Genomic DNA, 20,466 nt, shown 5'->3' with positions numbered 1-20,466 from the left:
CTGACCTTTCTGAAAAATGCAGCGTTTCGCCCTGTTCTCCTGTCACAAAACCTGACTCTGCTGTTTCCTCTCAAGAATTTTTCTTGTCTTAAGCGTCTTCAGCAAATCAAAAGCTGTGCATAAGTGACGTTTTATCATGAGTAATGCTGGAGAACTTTGGGTTGTCAAATGTGTTATATTCCTGTATGTCATCAGGAATTGGCTTAGTCATTTAGACAATGATCCTTCCTCACAAATTACCTTTAGTGAATGCTTCATTGTCTGAACAAACCTTTCAGCTAGCCCATTTGTGGAGTATGATAAGGAATGGATTAGATGTGTTGGATTCCATTCTCTTTTAGATAATTTGTGAATGAAATGTGGCCCATTGTCACTAATCAGTTGCTCCGGGGAACCGAATCTTGAAAAAGTCTCACCCAGTCATTCTGTTGTTCTCTCTGAGGATGTTGTCTTCATAATGATGTCTTCATGTCATTTCAAGTGCATGTCTACCACAATGAAAAACATTTGTCCTTTGAATCATCCAGCATAATCTATATGAACTCTTTGCCATGGCCCTTTTGGCATTCCCATGGGTATAATGCGCAAGTGATGACAAGTTTCGAGCTTTTGCACATGCTGAACACACACACGCCTTCTCTTTTTTGCTATCAAGCCCTGGCCACATCAAAAATAGCTAGCTATCTCCTTCATCCTTACTATATCCCATAATGACCTTCATGAAGTTGGTTTAGGACAGGTTTCCTTAACAGTGGTGGAATGATGATCTTGCCCTGGCTGTATGGATTTTTGATCCAGTGACAATACCACCACACCACTGTCTCCTCATAGTTAGGACTACTGTGTCCACTGCAATTTTGTTTACTTGGACAAGGGATTCGAATCTTTCAGTGTATGAGCTCCACCGCTCAGTGTTCTCATCATATGATCCCATGGCATCAAAAGCTCCCACCATTTTTACTGTGGGAAGGGCTTTGCATAAGCACGATGTGCCATGAGGGTTTTAGCACCACCTTGTGTTTCTTTTTTCAAACCAGGTAGCCCTGAGCTCAGTCTGTTTCTTCCGGGTTTTTGCAACACCCCCAGCTCTGAATTATTGTTACAGCGTTTTCTTTAAAACTCACAATGCTCCCTGCATTGCTTTAGAACTTTCCGGGTAGAGGACATGGTGATTTCTCCAAAATCTTTGTTTAAATTTTGGTTCCTTCGATGGATGTTACCAATATTTGGCACCCCACCATTGCCAGCTTTGGTGTAGCTATGTTCTTACCTTCTTAATTCTTTTTGGATGTCTACAGCAATGATTGACGATTCTTCTAATTTTTTTAATTTCTCTGGGGAGTCAGCCAGTATGGTTCTGAACCTCCTTGTCACCAGTTTTCTTTTGAGGTATTTTAAAAGGATAGGCTTGCAGATCATGAAGGTACAAACAAACCGAAACATTATTAGAAAAGTGTTCACTCTACAGGCTGTTAGGATAGACAGCTCGTTTTCCCGCACCAACAGCCAAAGACACCATTAATACTTCATGTGATCAGACTCTTAAAGTGGCGTTGTTCCAACCAGGAGCAAACATGAATACACAACAGGGAAGTTATGTGGCATTTGCGTAGTTTGTTATAAATGAGATTAAAGGGGAATTTAAAATTGGAAGTCAGGCTTCAGGGGGCTTTAAATATATAGGCTTAGATATTAGGAGTAGGTCAGGAGTAACCTTGAATCAACAGTCATATTTAAAAAGTGTTCATCATATCCCGATAAATCATGTTAGATTGTCACAAAGGTGATCTTAGACCTAAAGATGAGCCGAGCAGTCAAGAAGCTTGAGTTGACAGGTAAATAAACTATGTACTCAAACAAGACCCAATGCCAGTTTTGATGTATTGGGACTAAGTACTACAGTGAAACACGCTATAATTGAGGATGCCTTAAGGGCAAATAAAACATGAAAGAAATTAAGTGCAGATAAATGCCTATTCAAGTTTCCAGCCTTGGGTGACCCAAAGGACATGAAATTATTAGTTTTTAATTATGCTTCTCATGCCAATCTTCTGGACAGGTATTCAAGTGAGCTCGCTTTGTAAAACCCTTGATGGGTGAAAATGGAAAATGTTGTTCCCTGGCCTGGGAAACTAAGAAAAAAATATTAAATGTACCTAAGCTGCAGAAACATTGGCTGGAGTTCTACTGCCCTGCCCGCCACGGGAATCAGAGCGGGCGAGGGACGGACCATGGAAAGGTAAATTCCCACCATTGAGTCTAAAAGCAATAGATATGGGGTGGGATTTTACGGCCCCGCTTGCCACCAAGCTGGAAAATCCTGCCCGAGGTCAACGGACCTTTGTATGGTCGGTGTCCCGCCCGCTACGATTCCCGTGGTGGGTGGGATGGGAAAATTCTGCCCATGAAATTTTGCTTATCAAATATTTTAGGAGAAATTCTTTACAAGAGGCATTCTGATAATAGTTTGCCCATTGAATACTACATAGATAACTGTTCGCTGTGGGAAAATGTACATTTGACAAAGAATGTGTCCGAGAAAGGTTAAAGGATTGACCATGCTAGTGTAGCAGGCATGCTGGAAAGAAAAGAGACCTCCAAGATAAAATGGGTCAATGCAAGTCACTATTTGTCAGAATGCTTTACAAAAAGGAACACTTTCACAAATAGATTATTGGAAGTCCTAGAAGAGGGATGTTTTATACTAAGATACAATATAAAGAATATGCCAAATCATTTGTTTTGAACTGTTGTTTGTGTACTATAAAGATTTAGTTTAAAGCAAGGTGAACAATCTGTAATTATATGTTAATTGTATTATCAAGATTAAGAATACACAAGTTAAGGGCATTGATTGATTAAGAACTTTGAGTATATATAAAGAGAGACTGCTGGGACACTGGGAGTCGGTTAGGGAGAAAGCAAACATGTGTAATGTTGCATCATTCTGTAAATAAATACAGTCTTAAGTAAAAAAATTGGCATTTGATTTCCTACTTTCACCGTTGCCTTCAGAGTGAATTAACACAATATTTGTGCCATCTGTAAATTTAGAAATTGTGCCCTGAGGCTAACTCATTAATCCATATCAAGAAAAGCCAGACTAACCCCTGGGGCATCCCACTACATACCTTCCTCAAGTCCATTACAGGCTGCTCTGAAAATGAGCCAGAAATGATCATGCCACGGACATTTATGGGGCCTGAAGGGACGCAAACACTCATCTTGGTCTAAATAAATATTTCCACCAATGGCTGCTACTCAGTGGAGCCCATCCACAGGATTGCCTTCTCCCCCCATCACCCCCTTGATTTTTAATTTCCAGATGAGCTCTATGAAGGAGCAGCTGTATTCCCCCCTCCCTGCACCTTCCTGGTGTGATTGTTATGCTGAGTGTCAGCGCTCCTTGAACACTGCAGCTCATTCATCCAATGAGGTCTAATGTGAAACTGGTTCAGCACTCTAGCCTGTACAATTAGATGTCCAATTCCACCACTCCTCCCTTCACTCTCCTTGTACACACTTTAAATGAAATTCTACCCAGATTAACTTAGCCTAGCCAATGAGCCCTTATATTTATGTATTCTAAATCATGTCTGGATGACATGCTGCGCAGTCCACGCTTGATATAAGCATGGATTTCTCAAAAGGAGTGAATATGGAAGAACAAGCAACCTCAGACAGCCTATAACTACCCTAAATGTCCATTACAGACTAACTTCATCAGCACAATGAAGGCAGACGCAAAATAAATTCTGCAACATCTAATAAAATCTCATTTTTAAATACAAAATTTTAACAAATTTATCAAATCTACCTCATTGTAATTGTGAAGTTGCTGTAGGTGTGTTGTCCCCGCTATCCCAGTGTCTTCTCGAACCTTCAATGTTTTGGACAAAACCTTTTCCTCTATCTGCTGAACTGGGATGACTGAAAAACAATATTCAATATTCCAGGAATTGTCAATGTTTTTAATGTTTTTAAATAAAGAATTATTTACACCTAACTGAGTGTATTCTAATTTATTCAGCACACTTTCAATTATACGTGTAGATTTGTTCTTCACTGGTGTTTCATTTTTTTATTCATTCAAGGGATGTGGGCTTTGTTGGCAGGGCCAACATTTGTTGCCCATTCCTAATTGCCTTGAAAGGTGCTGGTGAGCAGCCTTCTTGAACTGCTGCAGTCCGTGTGGTGTAGGTACACCCACAATGCTGTTAGGGGAGGGGGGGGGGGAGCGTTCCAGGATTTTGACCCAGAGACAGTGAAATATTTCCAAGTCAGGATGATGAGTGGCTCAGAGGGGAACTTCCAGATGGTGGTGTTTCCATGTTTATGTTGTCCTTGTCCCTCTCGATGCCATGTAGCTTCTAAATGGTCCACATTGCTGCTGCTGTGCATCGATGATGGAGGAAGTGAATATTTATGAAAGGGATGCCAATAACGCAGACTGCTTTGTCCTGGGTGGTATCAAGCTCCTTGATTGTTGTTGGAGCGGCACTCTTCCAGGGAAGAGGAGAGTATTCCATCACACTCCACTTTTGCCTTGTACATAGTGGACAGGCTTTGGGGAGTCAGGAGGTGTGTTACTCGCTGCAGGATTACTAGCTACTGACCTGCTCTTGTAGCCACTGTATTTATATACAAACATACAAACAAAGAGCAAGAGTAGGCCATTCAATCCCTCGAGCCTGCTCTATCGATTAATAATATCATGCCTGATCTGATAGTAACCGCAAATCTGCATCCTGTCTACCCCCGATAACCTATCACCTCCTTTCTTGCCAAGAATCTATCCACCTCTGCCTTAAAAATATTCAAAAACTCTGCTTCCATGACCTTTTCAGAAGAGAGTTCCAAAGACACTCAACCCTCTGAGTGAAAAAAACATTGCTTCATCTCTGTTTTAAATGGGTAACCCTTTGTTTTTAAACAGTGGCCCCTAGTTCTAGATTCTCCCACAAGAGAAAACATCCTCTCCACCCTGTCAAGACCCCTCAAGATCTTATACTTCAATTCAGTTGCCTCTTGCTCTTCTAAACTCCAGTGGATAGCCTGTCCAACCTTTCCTCCTAACACAACCCACCCATTCCAGGTATTATGCTGGTAAACCTTCTCTGAGCTATTTCCAACGCATTTATCTTCTTCCTTAAATAAGGTGACCAATACTGTTCTCAGTACTCAAAATGTGGTCACAAGGCAGAAGGACCATCTTTGTGTTGACCAAAGTGGATCTAGCTGAGGAACATGCAGCTTATCTTGCTAACGGAAGGATGGTGGAGGAAGACCAGCGATCGAGGTAGGTTGGGGGTGTGCTCTGCCCGGGGAGGCCTGCCTCCCAGGGGGGTCAAATCCAGGGGGTGGGGGGGTGCCGGGGTGGTTAGCAGGGGGGTCTGCGAAGGATGATCGAGGAGGATGGTGACTTCGCAAGGGAAAAGAGGGCTTCGGAGGTTCCCTTGCAGAATAGAAATCCACTTCGGACTTTTATTCTGCAGGTCGCTTACAGCGCGGATCCGGAACGGGCTGGAAGACGGTAAAGTGGGATTTGGCGGTAGAGTTGGGCGTGTGGTTCATTAAGTCGATTTAAATGCATGCTAATGCATTTAAATCGTCAGGCCGCCCGAATCGGGTGTCGGTAAAGCTGCTATCTGCTCGGAATCGGGTGCAGATCGCGGAATAGGCCCGACACCCAACTTTACCGCGATTTCGTGCCCAAAAACGGGCGCAAAAATTTGGTAAAATCGGGCCCTCTGTTTCCTGCTAGCCAGCCAATCCTTTATGCATGTGAATGTGTCACTCCCTATGCCATGAGTTTTTATTTTCTACAATAAACTATAGCGAGTCCAGTTGAGTTTCTGATCAATGGTAACACCCAGGATGTTGATGGTGGGGAGTTCAGTGATGGTGATGCCATTGAATGTCAAGGGGCGATGGTTAGATTCTCTCTTGTTGGAGATGGTAATTGCCTGGCATAAATATTACTTGCCATTTGTCAGCCCAAGCCTAGATATTGTCCAGGTCTTGTTGTATTTGGACATGGACTGCTTCAGTATTTGAGAAATCATGAATGATGCTGAACATTGTGCAATCATCAGCAACAATTTCACTTCTGACCTTATGGTGGAAGGAAGGTCACTGATGAAGCAGCTGAAGATGGGTTGGGCCTAGGACCCGACCCTGAGGAGCTCCTGCAGTTATGCCCTGGAGCTGAGATGACTGACCTCCAAAAACTTCAGCCATCTTCCTTTGTGCTCGTTATGACTCCAACCAGTGGTGAGTTATCAGCAGATTTCCATGGATTCCAGTTTTGCTCGGGCTCCTTGATGTTGCAGTCAGTCAACTACAGCCTTGATGTCAAGGCCAGACACTCTCATCTCACTCTAGAGTTCAGCTCTTTTGTCTGTGTGTATACCAAGGCTGTAATGCGGTCAGGAGCTTGCAGAACCTTGCAGAACCCAAAGTGCCAGTGAGCAGGCTATTGCTAAGCAAGTACTGCTTGATAGAACTGTTGATGCCCATTTCTATCACTTTACTGATGATTAAGAATAGACTGATGAGGCAGTAGTTGGCTAGGTTGGATTTGTCCTGCTTTTTGTGTACAGGATATACCTGGGCAATTTTCCACATTGCCAGTGCTTGTAGTTGCATTGGAACAGCTTGGCTAAAGGTACAGCAAGTTTTGGAGCAAAATCCTCAGCACCATTGCCAGAATATTGTTAGCATCCATAGTCTTTGCAGTAGCCAGTGCCTTTAGCCATTTCTTGACATCATGTGGGATGAATTGAATTGGCTGAAGACTGGCATTTGTGATGCTGGGGACTTGCATAATAGACTGAGATGGATCATCCACTCAGCACTTCTGGCTGAAGGTTGTTGCGAATGCTTCAGTCTATCTTTTGCACTGATGTTCTGGGCTCCCCATCATTGAGGAATGGGATCATTATGCAGTCTCCTCCTCCAGTGAGTTGTTTAATTGCCCAGCACCGCTCATGGCTGGATTTGGCAGGACTGCATAGCTTAGATCTGATCCGTTGGTTGTGGGACCGCTTAGCTCAGTCTGTCTGGCACACAAGTAGCCCTGTGTTGTAGCTTCACCAGGTTGGCATCTCATTTTTAGGTATGCCTGGTACTGTCCCTGGCATACCCTCCTTCACGCTTCATTGAACCAGGGTTGATGCCCTGGCTTGGTGGTAATGGTAGAGTGGGAGATATGCCAGGCCATGAGGCTTCAGATTGTGGTTGAGTACGATTCTGCTGCTGCTGGTACCCTGTCTCGATTTGCTAGATTTGTTCAAAGTCTATCCCATTTAGCACAGTGGTGTTACCACACAACATGATGGAGGGTATCCTCAATGTGAAGATGGGACTTCATCTCCAAAAGGACTGTGTGGTGGTCACTCCTACCAATACTGTCATGGTCAGATGCTTCTGTGACAGGTAGATTGGTGAGGATGCCCATTGTTGGTTCCCTCACCACCTCCCACAGACCCAGTCTAGCAGTGATGGGTGGGATTTTCAGCGCAACCCACCACTTCGCCCCTGTTGATGTAGACAGGGGCATGTCCTCCACTACACGTCCTGAAGTCAATGGCTATCCTTGCACTTTCACACAAGAAATTTGTATTGACCTTAAAGGAAGTTTATACCTCTTGTTCACAAGGCTTTTTAAGTTGGCTCCATACTAGTGGTGTGAAGTCCTGCCCCATCAGTTTTCCAAATCTCAAAAGTCGCAAACAAACTTGGGGCCATTCTATCCAGATAATTTTTGGATGCTTTTAGTAGCCCATTTTCTGCAAGCCTCTTTAACATCAAAGTGGCTCAAGATGACATACCTGCTGGGGGATATTTGAAAATCCTTTAATTAATCTCACATCTGAATCAATAATGTGTGCATATCTCCAGGGCAGTGTTGATGATGACTAGTCATCCAGCTCCACCAATGGGGCGATCTTACCAGCTCGTCATGCTGGTCAATCAGTGTGGCAAAATCACGAGAGAGGCGAAAAACCAGGTTCGCTTCTGGTTTCTCACCTCTTGCAATCTTACTGGCCCTGGATTGTCGGTGTGATCAATCTCGCACCTGGGAAGGGCGCGAGGCTGGATTTATTTATAAGTATTAATGAGCCCGGGATGCATTGTGCGGCCTCACTTGCCTTAATGACCTCACCGTGAAGGTCCTCACCAGAAAGGATCACGTATGGTCCCCATCAATGGAGACCAGGTGTGATGGTCTTGCCAGTGGGACCAGAGGCCTTTGAGGCCCCATGCTTGGTCAGGGGCAGAGGGGGCAGTGCCCCTTGGGCACTGCCAGCCTGGCACTGCCAGCCTGGGACTGCCCACGGACACCGAGCAGTGTCAAGGGGTGGGGTCTGAAGGGGGCAGGGTCTAAGGGAAGGAAGTGGTCTGCACACTCTGCAATAAGGAATTGGACGGGGCAATGATCACCTGGGGCAGGGGCATCTATTGGGGCAGCGCTCAGTCAGGGGGGCCAGTGATAGGGGGGTATTGTCTGGAAGGTGGATGGGCAAAATCTGAGGGGGATGGAGGGTGATAGCCAGGGGGATGGGAGGACTGACAGATCTTCAGTGTTCTATGTACACTTTACACAGAACATTGAGAGATCGGTGCATGCGCAGTGGCTCCCTCTAGCTGTGAGCAGCTGGCTTTCCAGTGAGAATTTACTTCATCCACTCCCCCTACAGGTGTGAATCACACTTTGCCCCTTTCTTTGCACTAAGTGCATAAACCTGTGTCTGAAATCTCGCCGAAAAAATGGGCACAATTCTCTCCCACTTTCACACTCATTCAGCACTTAGAATCTTTTTTGTAAGATCACCCATTAGACTTGACATTAGAGGCTGCAGGCCTTGGGTTGTCAAGCAGTGGAAAGCTGCAGTTCAATCTGACTGAACTCCAACAATATCTCTGCACATAATAAGTATTCCACATTTAGGGAAGTGTCCTTAAGAGGAGTGTGCGTACTTTGTGCACAAGAAGTTCTACAGTTGTAAACTATTCAGTACTTTAGTTTGGAGATTATTTCTTAATACTTCATGGAATGTGGGATTTGCTAGCAAGGTCAGCATTTGTGGCTCATCTCTAACTACCCTTGAGAATACAGTGACTAGTTGCGTTCTTGAGCTGCTGTAATCGATCTGGTTAGGGACAATCACCGCACAGTGCTTAGCACTGCTGCCTCACAGCGCCATGGACCTGGGTTCGATTCCTGACGTGGGTCACTGTCTGTACAGAGTCTGCACGTTCTCCCTGTGTCTGCGTTGGTTTCCTCCGGGTGCTCCGATTTCCTCTCACAGTCTGAAGGACGTGCTGGTTCAGTGCATTAGCCTTGCTAAATTCTCCCTCGGTGTACCCGAACAGGCGCCAGAGTATGGTGACCAGGGGGTTTTCACAGTAACTACATTGCAGTGTTAATGTAAGCCTACTTGTGACAATAATAAATAAACTTTAAAAAAATTTAAAACAGTGTTGTCAGGGAGGAAGTTTCAGTGAACAAATGGTAATATAGTAATATAGTTAGGATGCTGTGTGGCTTGGAGGGGAACCTGCAGGTGGTGGTATTCCCATGCAACTTGTACCCTTGTCTTTCTCGGTGATCGAGGTCCTGGGTTTGGAAGGATCTTTTAAAGGAGGCATGGTGTTGCAGTACATTCTATATTTCTCACACACTGCTGCCACTGTGCGTCATTGGTGATAGGATTAAACAGTTAAGATGTTGATGGAATGCTAATCAAGCAGGATGCTTTGTCCTAGATGATGCTGAGGTTCTGGAGTGTTATTGGGCTTGCACTCATCTAAGCAGGTGCTGACTTGCAGCTTGTAAATGGTGGACAGACTTTAGGGAGACAGGGAGCGAGTTACACATATAGATTTCCCAGGCTCTGATCTAATTTTGTAACATAGTATTTATCTGGCTGGTCCATTTCACTTCCTAGTCAATGGTAACCTGTAGGATGTTGATAGTGGGTGATTCAGCAATGGCAATGCCATTGAATGTCAAGGGATGGTGGTTGAATTCTTTCTGGTTGGAAATGGTCTTTGCCTGGCGTGAATGTTATTTGCCACTTATCAGCCCAAACGTAAATGTTGTTGGATATGGACATGGACTGCTTCTCCATAAGGAGCTGTGAATGGTACTGAACACTGTGCAATCATCAATGAACATCCCCACATCTGATCTTATGATGAAGCAGTTGACAGTTGGGCTTAGTTTTAGGGTTCCATACCAGAACCCCAAGTTACATTAGGATGCCAGACTAGACCCCAATAATTTTTCTACATTGGCATAAATGGGAGGAAAGGATGCTTCACTCCAGGAGTAATTCCACTGACAAATTAGAGACCTATTGTAGTGAAACAAACTTTATTTAATAACACAGTTTAACTATAACTGTAACAAATGAAGCAGCTTAACCATTAACAGTTGAACAATATTTAAAAATGAAAGGAAACAACTTTAATTTCTAACTATGTCTGTCTCAGTTCCAAGTAAACAACATTTTTCCTACAGATTTACAATGGCATTTTGAATACAGTTAGTAACCATAAATATTCTTGCTATAAGGGGTGTAGCCAGCCTTGAAGCCTGTAGGGAGAGATTTTGCATTTCAGAGCAGCTTGAAGACCTCTGTATTTAAACAAACCTGAGCTGTTTTTTCCCTGCTATATACCTAGCTCCTCCCAGTAACTACATTATCACATGACCCTGTTAATCAACCTAATCAAAAACCCCAGGGGAAACCTTCATCTATAAACAAAAATCCATTACCCCTCTCCTAAGTTAATTCTACATGGCTGAAATTAGTAATTATCCTGCGCTCCCAGCATCTGAGCTGTATTCCCTCCAGACATACTGAATACTTGTAGCATAAAGCTGAATTTTAAACATTCCCCTTAAATACACAATAAAACAACAAATATATTTATATCTATTGCAACTATTATCATTACACTAAGACCTCTGAGGAACACAGAGCTGTTATCTGTTATGTCAGATAGCTGACTAAATAATTTTCTTCACATTATCCTGTCTTCACTACCAAACTGATCTGAGGTCTATTCACCTTTCGGCTTCCCATACAGGCCTTCACATAACTTAACACTTAATTTGCCCCTTCTTTTCATTTTCACTTGTACTGAGTAATGCACTTTGGAAGGTCTAATACAGATGGGAAATATACAGTAAATGGCAGAACCATTAAGAGTATTGATAGGCAGAGGGATCTGGATGTACAGGTACACAGGTCATTGAAAGTGGAACACAGGTGGAGAAGGTAGTCAAGAAGGCATACGGAAAGTTGCCTTCATCAGCTGGGGCACTGAGTTTAAAAATTGGCAAGTCATGTTGCAGCTTTATCAAACCTTAGTTAGGTCACGCTTGGGATGTAGTGTTCAATTCTGGTCGCCACACTATCAGAAAGATGTGGAGCCTTTGAGAGGGTTTGGAAAAGATTTACCAGGATGTTGCCTGGTATGGAGGGCATTAGCTATGAGGAGAGGTTGGAGAAACTTGGTTTGTTCTCACTGGAATGACAGAGGTTTAGGGGCAACCTGATAGAAGTCTACAAGATTATGAGGGGCATGGACAGAGTGGATAGTCAGAAGCTTTTTCCTAGGGTGGAAGAGTCAATTACTAGGGGGCATAGGTTTAAGGTGTGAGGGGCAAGGTTTAAAGGAGATGTACAAGGCAAGTTTTTTACACAGAAGGAGGTGGGTGCCTGGAACTCACTGCCGGGGGAGGTAGTGGAAGCAGAAACGATATTGACTTTTAAGGGCGTCTTGACAAATACATGAATAGGATGAGAATAGAGGGATATGGTCCCCGGAAAGGTAGGGGGTTTTAGTTCAGTCAGGCAGCATGGTCGGTGCAGGCTTGGAGGACCGAAGGGCCTGTTCCTGTGCTGTAATTTTCTTTGTTCTTCTTTGTTCTTTGAGTCAGCTCCATTCTCAGTGATAAGTTATTGATGTTTGGGGTCTTCTCCAGCTTTTCAATGTTGTATAAAAAACATTATACATTTTTGTGGACTAAACAGTTGATATTAATGTTAAAATGCAACATCATAATTCATAAAGCAACCAAATGAAATAATATATTAACTTTCTATTTTTGCTGTCATAGCCTAAAATTTCAATTTCATCTGGACAGTTAGATCCATAGAATGTGAATGGTGACCTTTGTGAAACCTGTTTGGCAGAATTTTGAAAAAGAGCCATTGAAACTGAACTTGGCTCTACGTTTGTCAGACCAGATTGAGTAAGATTATCTAAACCTTTCAGTCTTTCAAGCAGAAATGTGGATTCCTTTTAGTTGTCAGTATTGAAGTTGCCCAAAAAAACTTATTGTATTCCCTTTTTATATTAGATTAACATTTCATTAACTTTTCTTCCAATTTCCATCATTCTCTTGCTTTCACTTGGTCCATCTCTGACTTTTCCTTTCCCTTCCTTGAATTCCCTGTCTCTGTTTCTGTAAATAGCCTGTCAATTAATATCTACTATTGGCCCATTGACTCCCACAGCTACTTTGACTACATTGCTTCCTATCCTACATCCTCTATTCCATTCTCTCAGTTTCCCCATTGAATCTGTTCAGATGAGACCACCGTTGATATTGATATGTCTCCCTTTTTCTTCAACTGAGGATTCCTCTCCAATAGTGGTTAACTGGGTCCATCCAATTTCCCACACTTCTGTGGTCACCCTCCCCTTCCCTCCCAGAGCTACCATAGAGCTTCCCCTTGGTCTCACCATCCACCCCACCAATGTTCACATTCAATGGATCATCCTTCGCAATTTCTACCACCTCAAGTCTGAGGCCATCACCAAACATATCTACCCCTGCTTTCTCCTTTCAGCATTCAAAGGGATTATTCTCTCTGCAACACCCTGGTGCACTCGCAATTGCCCCCAACATTGCTACTCTATTACGTGGCACTTTAATGTGCAAACATTGGAGATGTAATACCTGCCCTTCCATCGTCCAGGCCCCCAGACACTCTGTCCAGGTGAAACAGTGATTTACTTACATCTTTCATTTTGGCATCCTGTGTTTGCTACTCACAATGTACTCTCCTCTGCATTGGAAGATCAAATGGAGATTGAGTGATCGCTTTGCAGAACATCTCTCAAGTCTGCCAGCATTATCCTGCGTTCCGGTTGCCTGTCTTTTTAATTCTCTGCTCCAAGTGCATTCTGACTTCCCTGTCCTCAGCCTTCTACACCATTGAGAAACAACACTGAGACCTTTTACAGCCTTCCATTCTTAATATTGAGTTGAATGGCTTCAGATCATAACCACTGTTTCAATTTTTTCAGAAGGCATCTGCTGGTAATGACTCTCATTTACACCTCCTCTAGAGCCATTTTATTTTTCTTTACCATTTCATTTTGCCTCACACCATAATCCCTTTTGCCAATTATTTTCTCCTATTTTCCACTCTATCACAGGTCTTCCCCTTTGTTCTTTCCTCTAATCCCACTCTCTCTGCATCTGCTCATTTAAAACCTGTCACATCTGCAACATTTTGCAGTTCTGGTGAAAGGCACTCGACCTGAAACATTAACTCACTTTCTCTCTCCAGAGATGTCACCAGACCTGCTCTGTATTTCCAACAGTTTCTGATTCTGTCCCTTCTTGCATTAAATGTCTAAGTGTGGCAGTAAACTAACACTCTTCTTTAGAAGCTGATGACTTCGAAACTTTTCCGCACAACTAATATTTTTATCGCTGCTCAATCCTGTATCAATGAAAAAATACAAATTGACTATCATTATACTGGCTCATTTAAACCGCTGAAGAAATCACAATTGCTGTTTGGTGCATTAACCACGTTCTATCAGACCGTTGCTCATAGTGCTGAACTGGTCCTGAAATTATGTCAATATTGAAACCGTTTTAGTTCATCAAACAGCCTGTTAAAAGTCACTTGTAAAGTTTCCGATGCCATAGTGCATCTAGGTGGGAGCATACTACTGAAGTGCCAAGGAAATCGATCAAAGCCAATAGCATGAAAAAAAGATTGACTTGCTAGCTTAAGCAAATTGTGGCCTTTTATATGGTCCTTGAGTTTAGAAGTAATGATGTGCTACAAGAAGACCTGAATTTCACGTCATGTAATTTCAGAATTATATCTCAGTTCATTCAAAATTCTGCAGATTTATGTCACATGCAGTCTCCCTGGAATTGTTAACGATGTTTATAATGAAGGGGAACATATTGCACGAGTGAAGTAAGAGTTAGTATAATATTTAAATGACAAAAGTCTGTAATAATGTTCGCATGTAATCCCACTGTCTCTGAAATCTCCAGATCTCCAACGGCGACATGCATCAAACCCTTAATCACCAACCTGCTTTGAGCTAAGATTAATGTTTCATATGACTGCACTTGGTTTGCTTTAGAAGCAGAGGTGTCAACTTGTTAAACAACAGGCAGAGAAATAAAATTTGAATACATTCAATGATTGAACCTTGATATCAACAATAATTTGAAGAGTGCATTCCTAAAAGATAAATTAACTATTTTGTTGTTTTGTATGAGATCTGAACCTCAAAGTACAATGACTAACTTTTCAACTACTTGGAAGCTAAACATGTAATGGCATTTAAACAAAATAGGATGTAGGAAATTCAGCTGAAACATTAAAGCTTGTCAACACTAAAAAGAAATTAACAAACTCTATGTTATGCAATAAATCACAGCGCTTTTCTTTATGTTCAGACTCAGTGGATGATTAGCTTGTTGACATATTAAGCATTGTTGTTGGCTTTGGAGTACACCCAAGTTCCCCTTCATTGTGAAGTTAAATATGCAACTGACTAACAGTCAAGGCCAGTTTTGTAGAATATACATGTAAATAGGAACTGTCTATTTACATTGCATAGAACAAAAAGAGAGACATTGATGGAGCACATGATTTCTGCAATTTTTTGAAATGATTTGCTTTCTATTTTCAATGCTTCAGATTTTGACAGCCTTATTCATAAATCACAGGCTGATAGTAATGGTTTTAGAATTAGTATGCATGCTACAAACAAGTTCAAAGCATTGCAATTTTTAAATAATCAGTTGCAATTTGAAGTATTACTATTACAACTTATCTTTTGGCTTTATTGTACTCAATTAAGTAATGAGTCTTTTTCTGAAATTTAGTGAACAAAATTGTTTTTTTTTACTATTGACGGACACTGTAATTTATTTTTCTTCCCCTTTAGATGGAGGTACATGTGAAGTAATAGCAGCACACAGATGCTGTAACAAGAATCGAATTGAAGAACGATCACAGACTGTAAAGTGTTCCTGTCTGCCAGGGAAAGTAGCTGGGACAACCAGAGCCAGACCATCTTGTGTTGATGGCAAGTAAATTAAATCAATAATAATTCAATTTAAAAATCGCAGACACAAATGTGTTAAATATAATGCTAGGCAGATTTCAGGCAGTGTAATCTGTTCAGTGGCATTTTTTGATTAAATTGCAAACTTATACTTAAATGAGTTAGCAACATAGATGAGTCTTCAGTCTTTGTAATTAATCAGATAAATACTGACCTCTGAAGGAGTAAACAATAAACCTAATAAGAACATCCATTTATATTTTATAGCTTAAGAACAGTAACTTTATTTGAAGTTGTTTATTATCCTGTCTCCTTACAAGATGGAAGTCACTTTGAAGCATCCTGTGGCCATAGTACCTTGTGTTTGAGATTCATTTCAATTTGCAGGGAAATGAGGGCTTGGTGTAAAAATGGTCCAATGTTGTTACATTGAATTCTGATATATCTAAAGGTCAAGATGTTAATTCAGGAGATGTTTTGCTCACATTTTGGGCCATATCTTGCTGGAACTATGCATTCTGCAGCCTAAACCACAATATAATGCAGCAGGTATAATTTGTACCGTGACATGTCAGAATACAAGCCAATAACAGCATAGCGAGATCAGTCAGGGTGTTTGTGAACAGTGGGATCAATTGTCCACATAACTAATGATACTAAAGGATTAAGAAAGAAGAATAATAGACAAGGAGGGCAAATTAGTGCCAAATCAAATACAGAAAGATAGATGAGTAGAGAGAAAGGAAAAAAGACTGGATTAAGAGAGGGAAAATGAGATAGAATGGAAAAATGAAATAAAAAATTCTCCAAGATGAATTTTTTCCATCTAGAAATGCAGTTTAAATTGTTCCCTTCCTGATCTGACTAGACTGAATGATCCTGATAACAAACATGAGACATATTCAAAATAAGGAGAGAAGGTGCATGATCTGTGGTATTTTAATGAAGCCACTTATTCTGGGACTGGCATCCAATGCATATGACTCCGGGTGTGGTACGGACCTGCAAGACTAAATCTCAACTGGATTATTTTAAAGCATCAAAATTTGGAGTAAAAATGAGTTTGCACAAAGAGAGGGTGAAATTTCTCAGTGGATTTACGATGTCAATGATTGTGGTTCAGCTTCACTTGATGCACTGCTGGGTGCCGTCAGCAGTAAATAAATACTTTTTCTCAGCAAGGCCTGGAGCATTCTGTCACACAGCTGGATTCAGTATAGGAATGACCTAACCAGATGTGAGTGTAGTTGGACATTTTCCTGCATCCTATTGAACACATCAGGTGTACCCTTCTGGCTTATTCCGTCACCCATTTACCTTGTAAGTGCACCAGCCTTCTCTCTCTTTGCACTTTCTCGCATCTCCATTTTTCCAGTCCTACTCACCCTCATCCTTACGCAGTTTTCTGTTTCTCACCAAGAGTACAACATCCTTTGGGTGAACACCTACCATTACAATCAGTCGTAGGCCTATCTTGTTGCAGGAGGAGGGGAGTCTAGAGCACAAGGGCGAGGGACAAAACTGGAAATGGTCCTCCACATCTTTTGCAGTTTACAGCTACAGAGGAGGAAGTGTTGGAAATCAGTAGTGCTTTAACAACCCTGCCCATCAGATATGCAGAGATTGCCACCTTGCAGCGACCTGCAGGTCTGCAGGTGATAGAATTAAATAGCAGCAATCCACATGTCACACAGCACTCAGACATGTAATAAACTTTATTTCATTGGTGAGGCAAATCTTTATAATGTTGTAGCATTTTTACCTTGCCAGACAATTCAGCCTTTTCTCTCCACTCGACCTTCACACATACATTTGCAATCAGTGGACTTCCCAGAATCTCAGGGGAGCCGATTCCCTTTGAGGGTCAACCATTGGAAGACTCATGCTTACCGCACATCAGCACAGATCCTTTTTGATGGATCCAGTTAGGCAGCTAGTTGGAATTGACCCGCTATTCACAAATGAGCAAGTGTGGACAGTTGTGGTACAGGTGACCATGGAGGGTCTGTATCAAGGGCACAACTTTGCACTGCAAGACACAAGTGCTGTACTTCAGAAGTCATTGATGAAATGAATAACCACTGAGGGACAGCAGGAAATCTGTGACATGTTGACAGACCTTCCAAGCACATTGTCTATGATTGTGGAGAAAACTGAGGAATCCAGCTTGTATAAGATGGATATCCATTTACCAAATCAAACAGCAGGTGACATACTCTGATTCACAACATTTTCTTGTTATACTACATGTAATATACTCGAAGGAGTGGTGACCATCAACCAGAATAATAGCAAAACTATTTATTAACTGTTATAACTAGTGAGAATGATGCCATGGAATGCTTCGACTCCAAATCCTAGACTACCTGGGAGAGCCCTCTGTGTAGGCATCGATAAATTTGCTCCCACACTACTATGGTGAAGGCTCCAATATCAATCTCCATTTTGAGTTGACAACCATTAACCATCAATACAATTGTGATGGGAACCATTTTGCCCACCTTAATATTATTCAGCCTGTGTACCTTCAGGATTACTCTCTATGCTGTGCACCGGAGCCTGATTTTTTTTTTCCTTGAGTAATGGGCAAGTCTTGTTTAGCCTTGCATTTGCTTCTTATCTGCTCCTTTCTACTCGAGGTGTATCACACATCTTCCCTAATCCTATCCTTCACCTGGATGTGGGCACCCCCACACTGATGGCATTCTTCACAGTCCCTGTTTTGTAGTCCGAATCTCCAGTACTTCTGCATTCTCTCTGGTTCTGTACTTCTTTGTTCGTTAAACTCTGTGCCCACATATGTGGCACTGCCTCCATTGGCAGTTTCCCTCCAAACTTGGTGGACATTGCCAGCTTGCACACTTTGAAGTTCCATCGCACCTTTTTCTGCACTTTCCATAGCAAGGGCAATTTCTAAAGCCTTCTTCAGGGTTAGTTCTGTTTCTGCCAACAGTTTTTTCTGTATGGTAGTATCATTCACCCCACGCACTAGCCGGTCTCTCAACATCTCATTACGGGCAGACCGAAATTCACAATGTCCAGCATAACCTCAGCATAAAAGCCACTATTGCCTCCACGGGGGCTCTTACCATTAAATTAAATTTATATCTCTGCATAGTAACTGAGGGCTTTAAATGATAATGCCCTTCTACTAATTCTATGAGTTCCTCAAAGGTTTTAGTGTTGGGGTGTCCAGAGAAGTCAAGCTTCTTATCAACTTATAGATTTGGGCACCACAGGCTGTGAACAGAATTAATCTTTGTTTCTCCTCCCCCCACTATTTTGTTTGCTTTGAAGAAGTGCTGCAGGCATTCATTGTAGTGAATCCAGTTAGGGTCGAAAGGCTCAAGTTTCCCAACTAGAGGAATTTTGAAAACTTACTTAAGTGCTGAACAGACATGCTTCCAATGATTTATACACAAGGTCTACTGTGCTGTTTCCTGTGGTAAATTGGAAAGTGCGCTGCTGATCTTTGTTGCCAATGTAATATGATCAAAGGAGAGGCAATCACCATGTAGAATAACAGCAAAACTACTTATTAACTGTAATAACTGTTTACTGAGAGTTAGAATGATGCTACCGAATGCTTCGACTCCAAATCCTAGACTTCCTGGGAGGGGCCATGCTCAGGCCCAGAATTCATGCGCTTTGGCCCAATCGGCCAAATGGGTCACATGACTTCCGTGAATCCCCACCCCTTAAAGGAAAATGCTGCGACATGATAGTTCAGTGCAAATATTAGTTCGCACTCTTCCCATCTGGATCCTCTCCCTGTCCAGAAACAAAGAAAACCCATATTGGGAGAAAACTCAACTATTATCTACAGGCTTCAATAAGCATGACCTGCTCTCAACTCACTTTGAAACTTGTCCTTGTTTACTCTTAAAGGGACCTGCATTCATAACACTGTCACAGCTTAAGCATTCCATGGAAAAATTCACTAATCTATCAACATCAATGATAACAGTCAAGTGAGTCCATGTAGACTTTGGCCACAACCATGCAAACTCCGATGCTAACATGTCTAGATTCTAAAATAGGATGACAGATACTTTGGTCTGAGTTTTGGAGCTCATATCACCACCAGGCTGTTCACCAGCAAAATGGCAGAAAGAAAATATTGTGGAGTGCCTTTCAGGACATCCCACAATACTGAAAAGGTGATGTGGTAGTATTGAAGTGAAGTCACTCTTGTAGCGTAGAAAACTGGCTATCAATTTGCACACAGCAAGCTTGCACAAACAGCCACAGATAATGAGCAGATAATCTATTTTTGGTGGTTCTCCAAAATAGTGCCATCAGATCCAAGAGAGCAGCTGGAGCCTTGGTTTAACATCTGATCTGACAGAAAGCATCTTCAACAACCACTCTCCCTCAGCACTGCACTTCAGTTAGATTCCAGGATTAGGAACTGAACCCACAATCTTCTGACTTAGAGGCAAGAGCACTACCAAATGATGTGCAACTGAGTGAATAGTAGCGAGCCCGAGAAAGGGATGATGACAAAAGGACACAGAGGCGGGAACTCTACTCAAACCTTCCCACTTCTCACCCGTTTCGCACTCCCCACCCCACTCCTCAGCCAGTACCCAACATGCTGCCTCCCCTCCCAATCACCAAGGTTACTACTGCACAGGTGCAGGCACAACAAATTTTGCCAGGATCCCCAGGGACTCCAACACATGGAAGACATCGACAAAGAGCATCTAAACAGTCCACATATGGACTTTGGGAGCCTGCACTTCCCTCTGCTGTACCACAATAGGAGTGGTTGGAAATGAAAAAGTAAAGCTTTGTAGTTTCACAAGGGCATGCACATGGATGTTTGAACTAAACAACTTAAACTTAGCATATTGCAAATTAGGTAAACTGTATTACTTTGCACCACTTTCCAATGTTGAACATACTTGGCTACTGAATGGCATCTCACCTTTTCGGCTGCTGGTTAATGAATGGGAATATGTGAATTGACAGGGATCATGGGGACATGTGCAATATGTGGATGGTTGGTTACAGGGCTGTTTTGTGTCAGTGGGATTGAATGTGGGTGGAGGTAGAGAGTGGTTGTTGGATGTGATTGTTACATTGGTCCAGTGGTAATGACTAATTGACCTT

At 42.3% G+C, this 20,466-nt stretch overlaps 1 protein-coding gene across 1 annotated transcript in view; it reads left to right on the top strand.

Moving 5' to 3' along the window:
- tafa1b (TAFA chemokine like family member 1b) overlaps positions 1 to 20,466 on the top strand; it is a 514,467-nt gene that overhangs the window by 415,657 nt on the left and 78,344 nt on the right. The window contains exon 3 of the mRNA XM_078210152.1: positions 15,232 to 15,372. Coding sequence (XP_078066278.1) covers positions 15,232 to 15,372 — 141 coding nt within the window. The remainder of the gene's footprint in view (positions 1 to 15,231; positions 15,373 to 20,466) is intronic.

This window comes from Mustelus asterias, chromosome 3 (assembly GCF_964213995.1).
Source record: "Mustelus asterias chromosome 3, sMusAst1.hap1.1, whole genome shotgun sequence".
NCBI lineage: Eukaryota > Metazoa > Chordata > Chondrichthyes > Carcharhiniformes > Triakidae > Mustelus > Mustelus asterias.
Note: the sequence above shows the minus strand (reverse complement) of the source record. Positions and strands in the feature narration are given on the sequence as shown.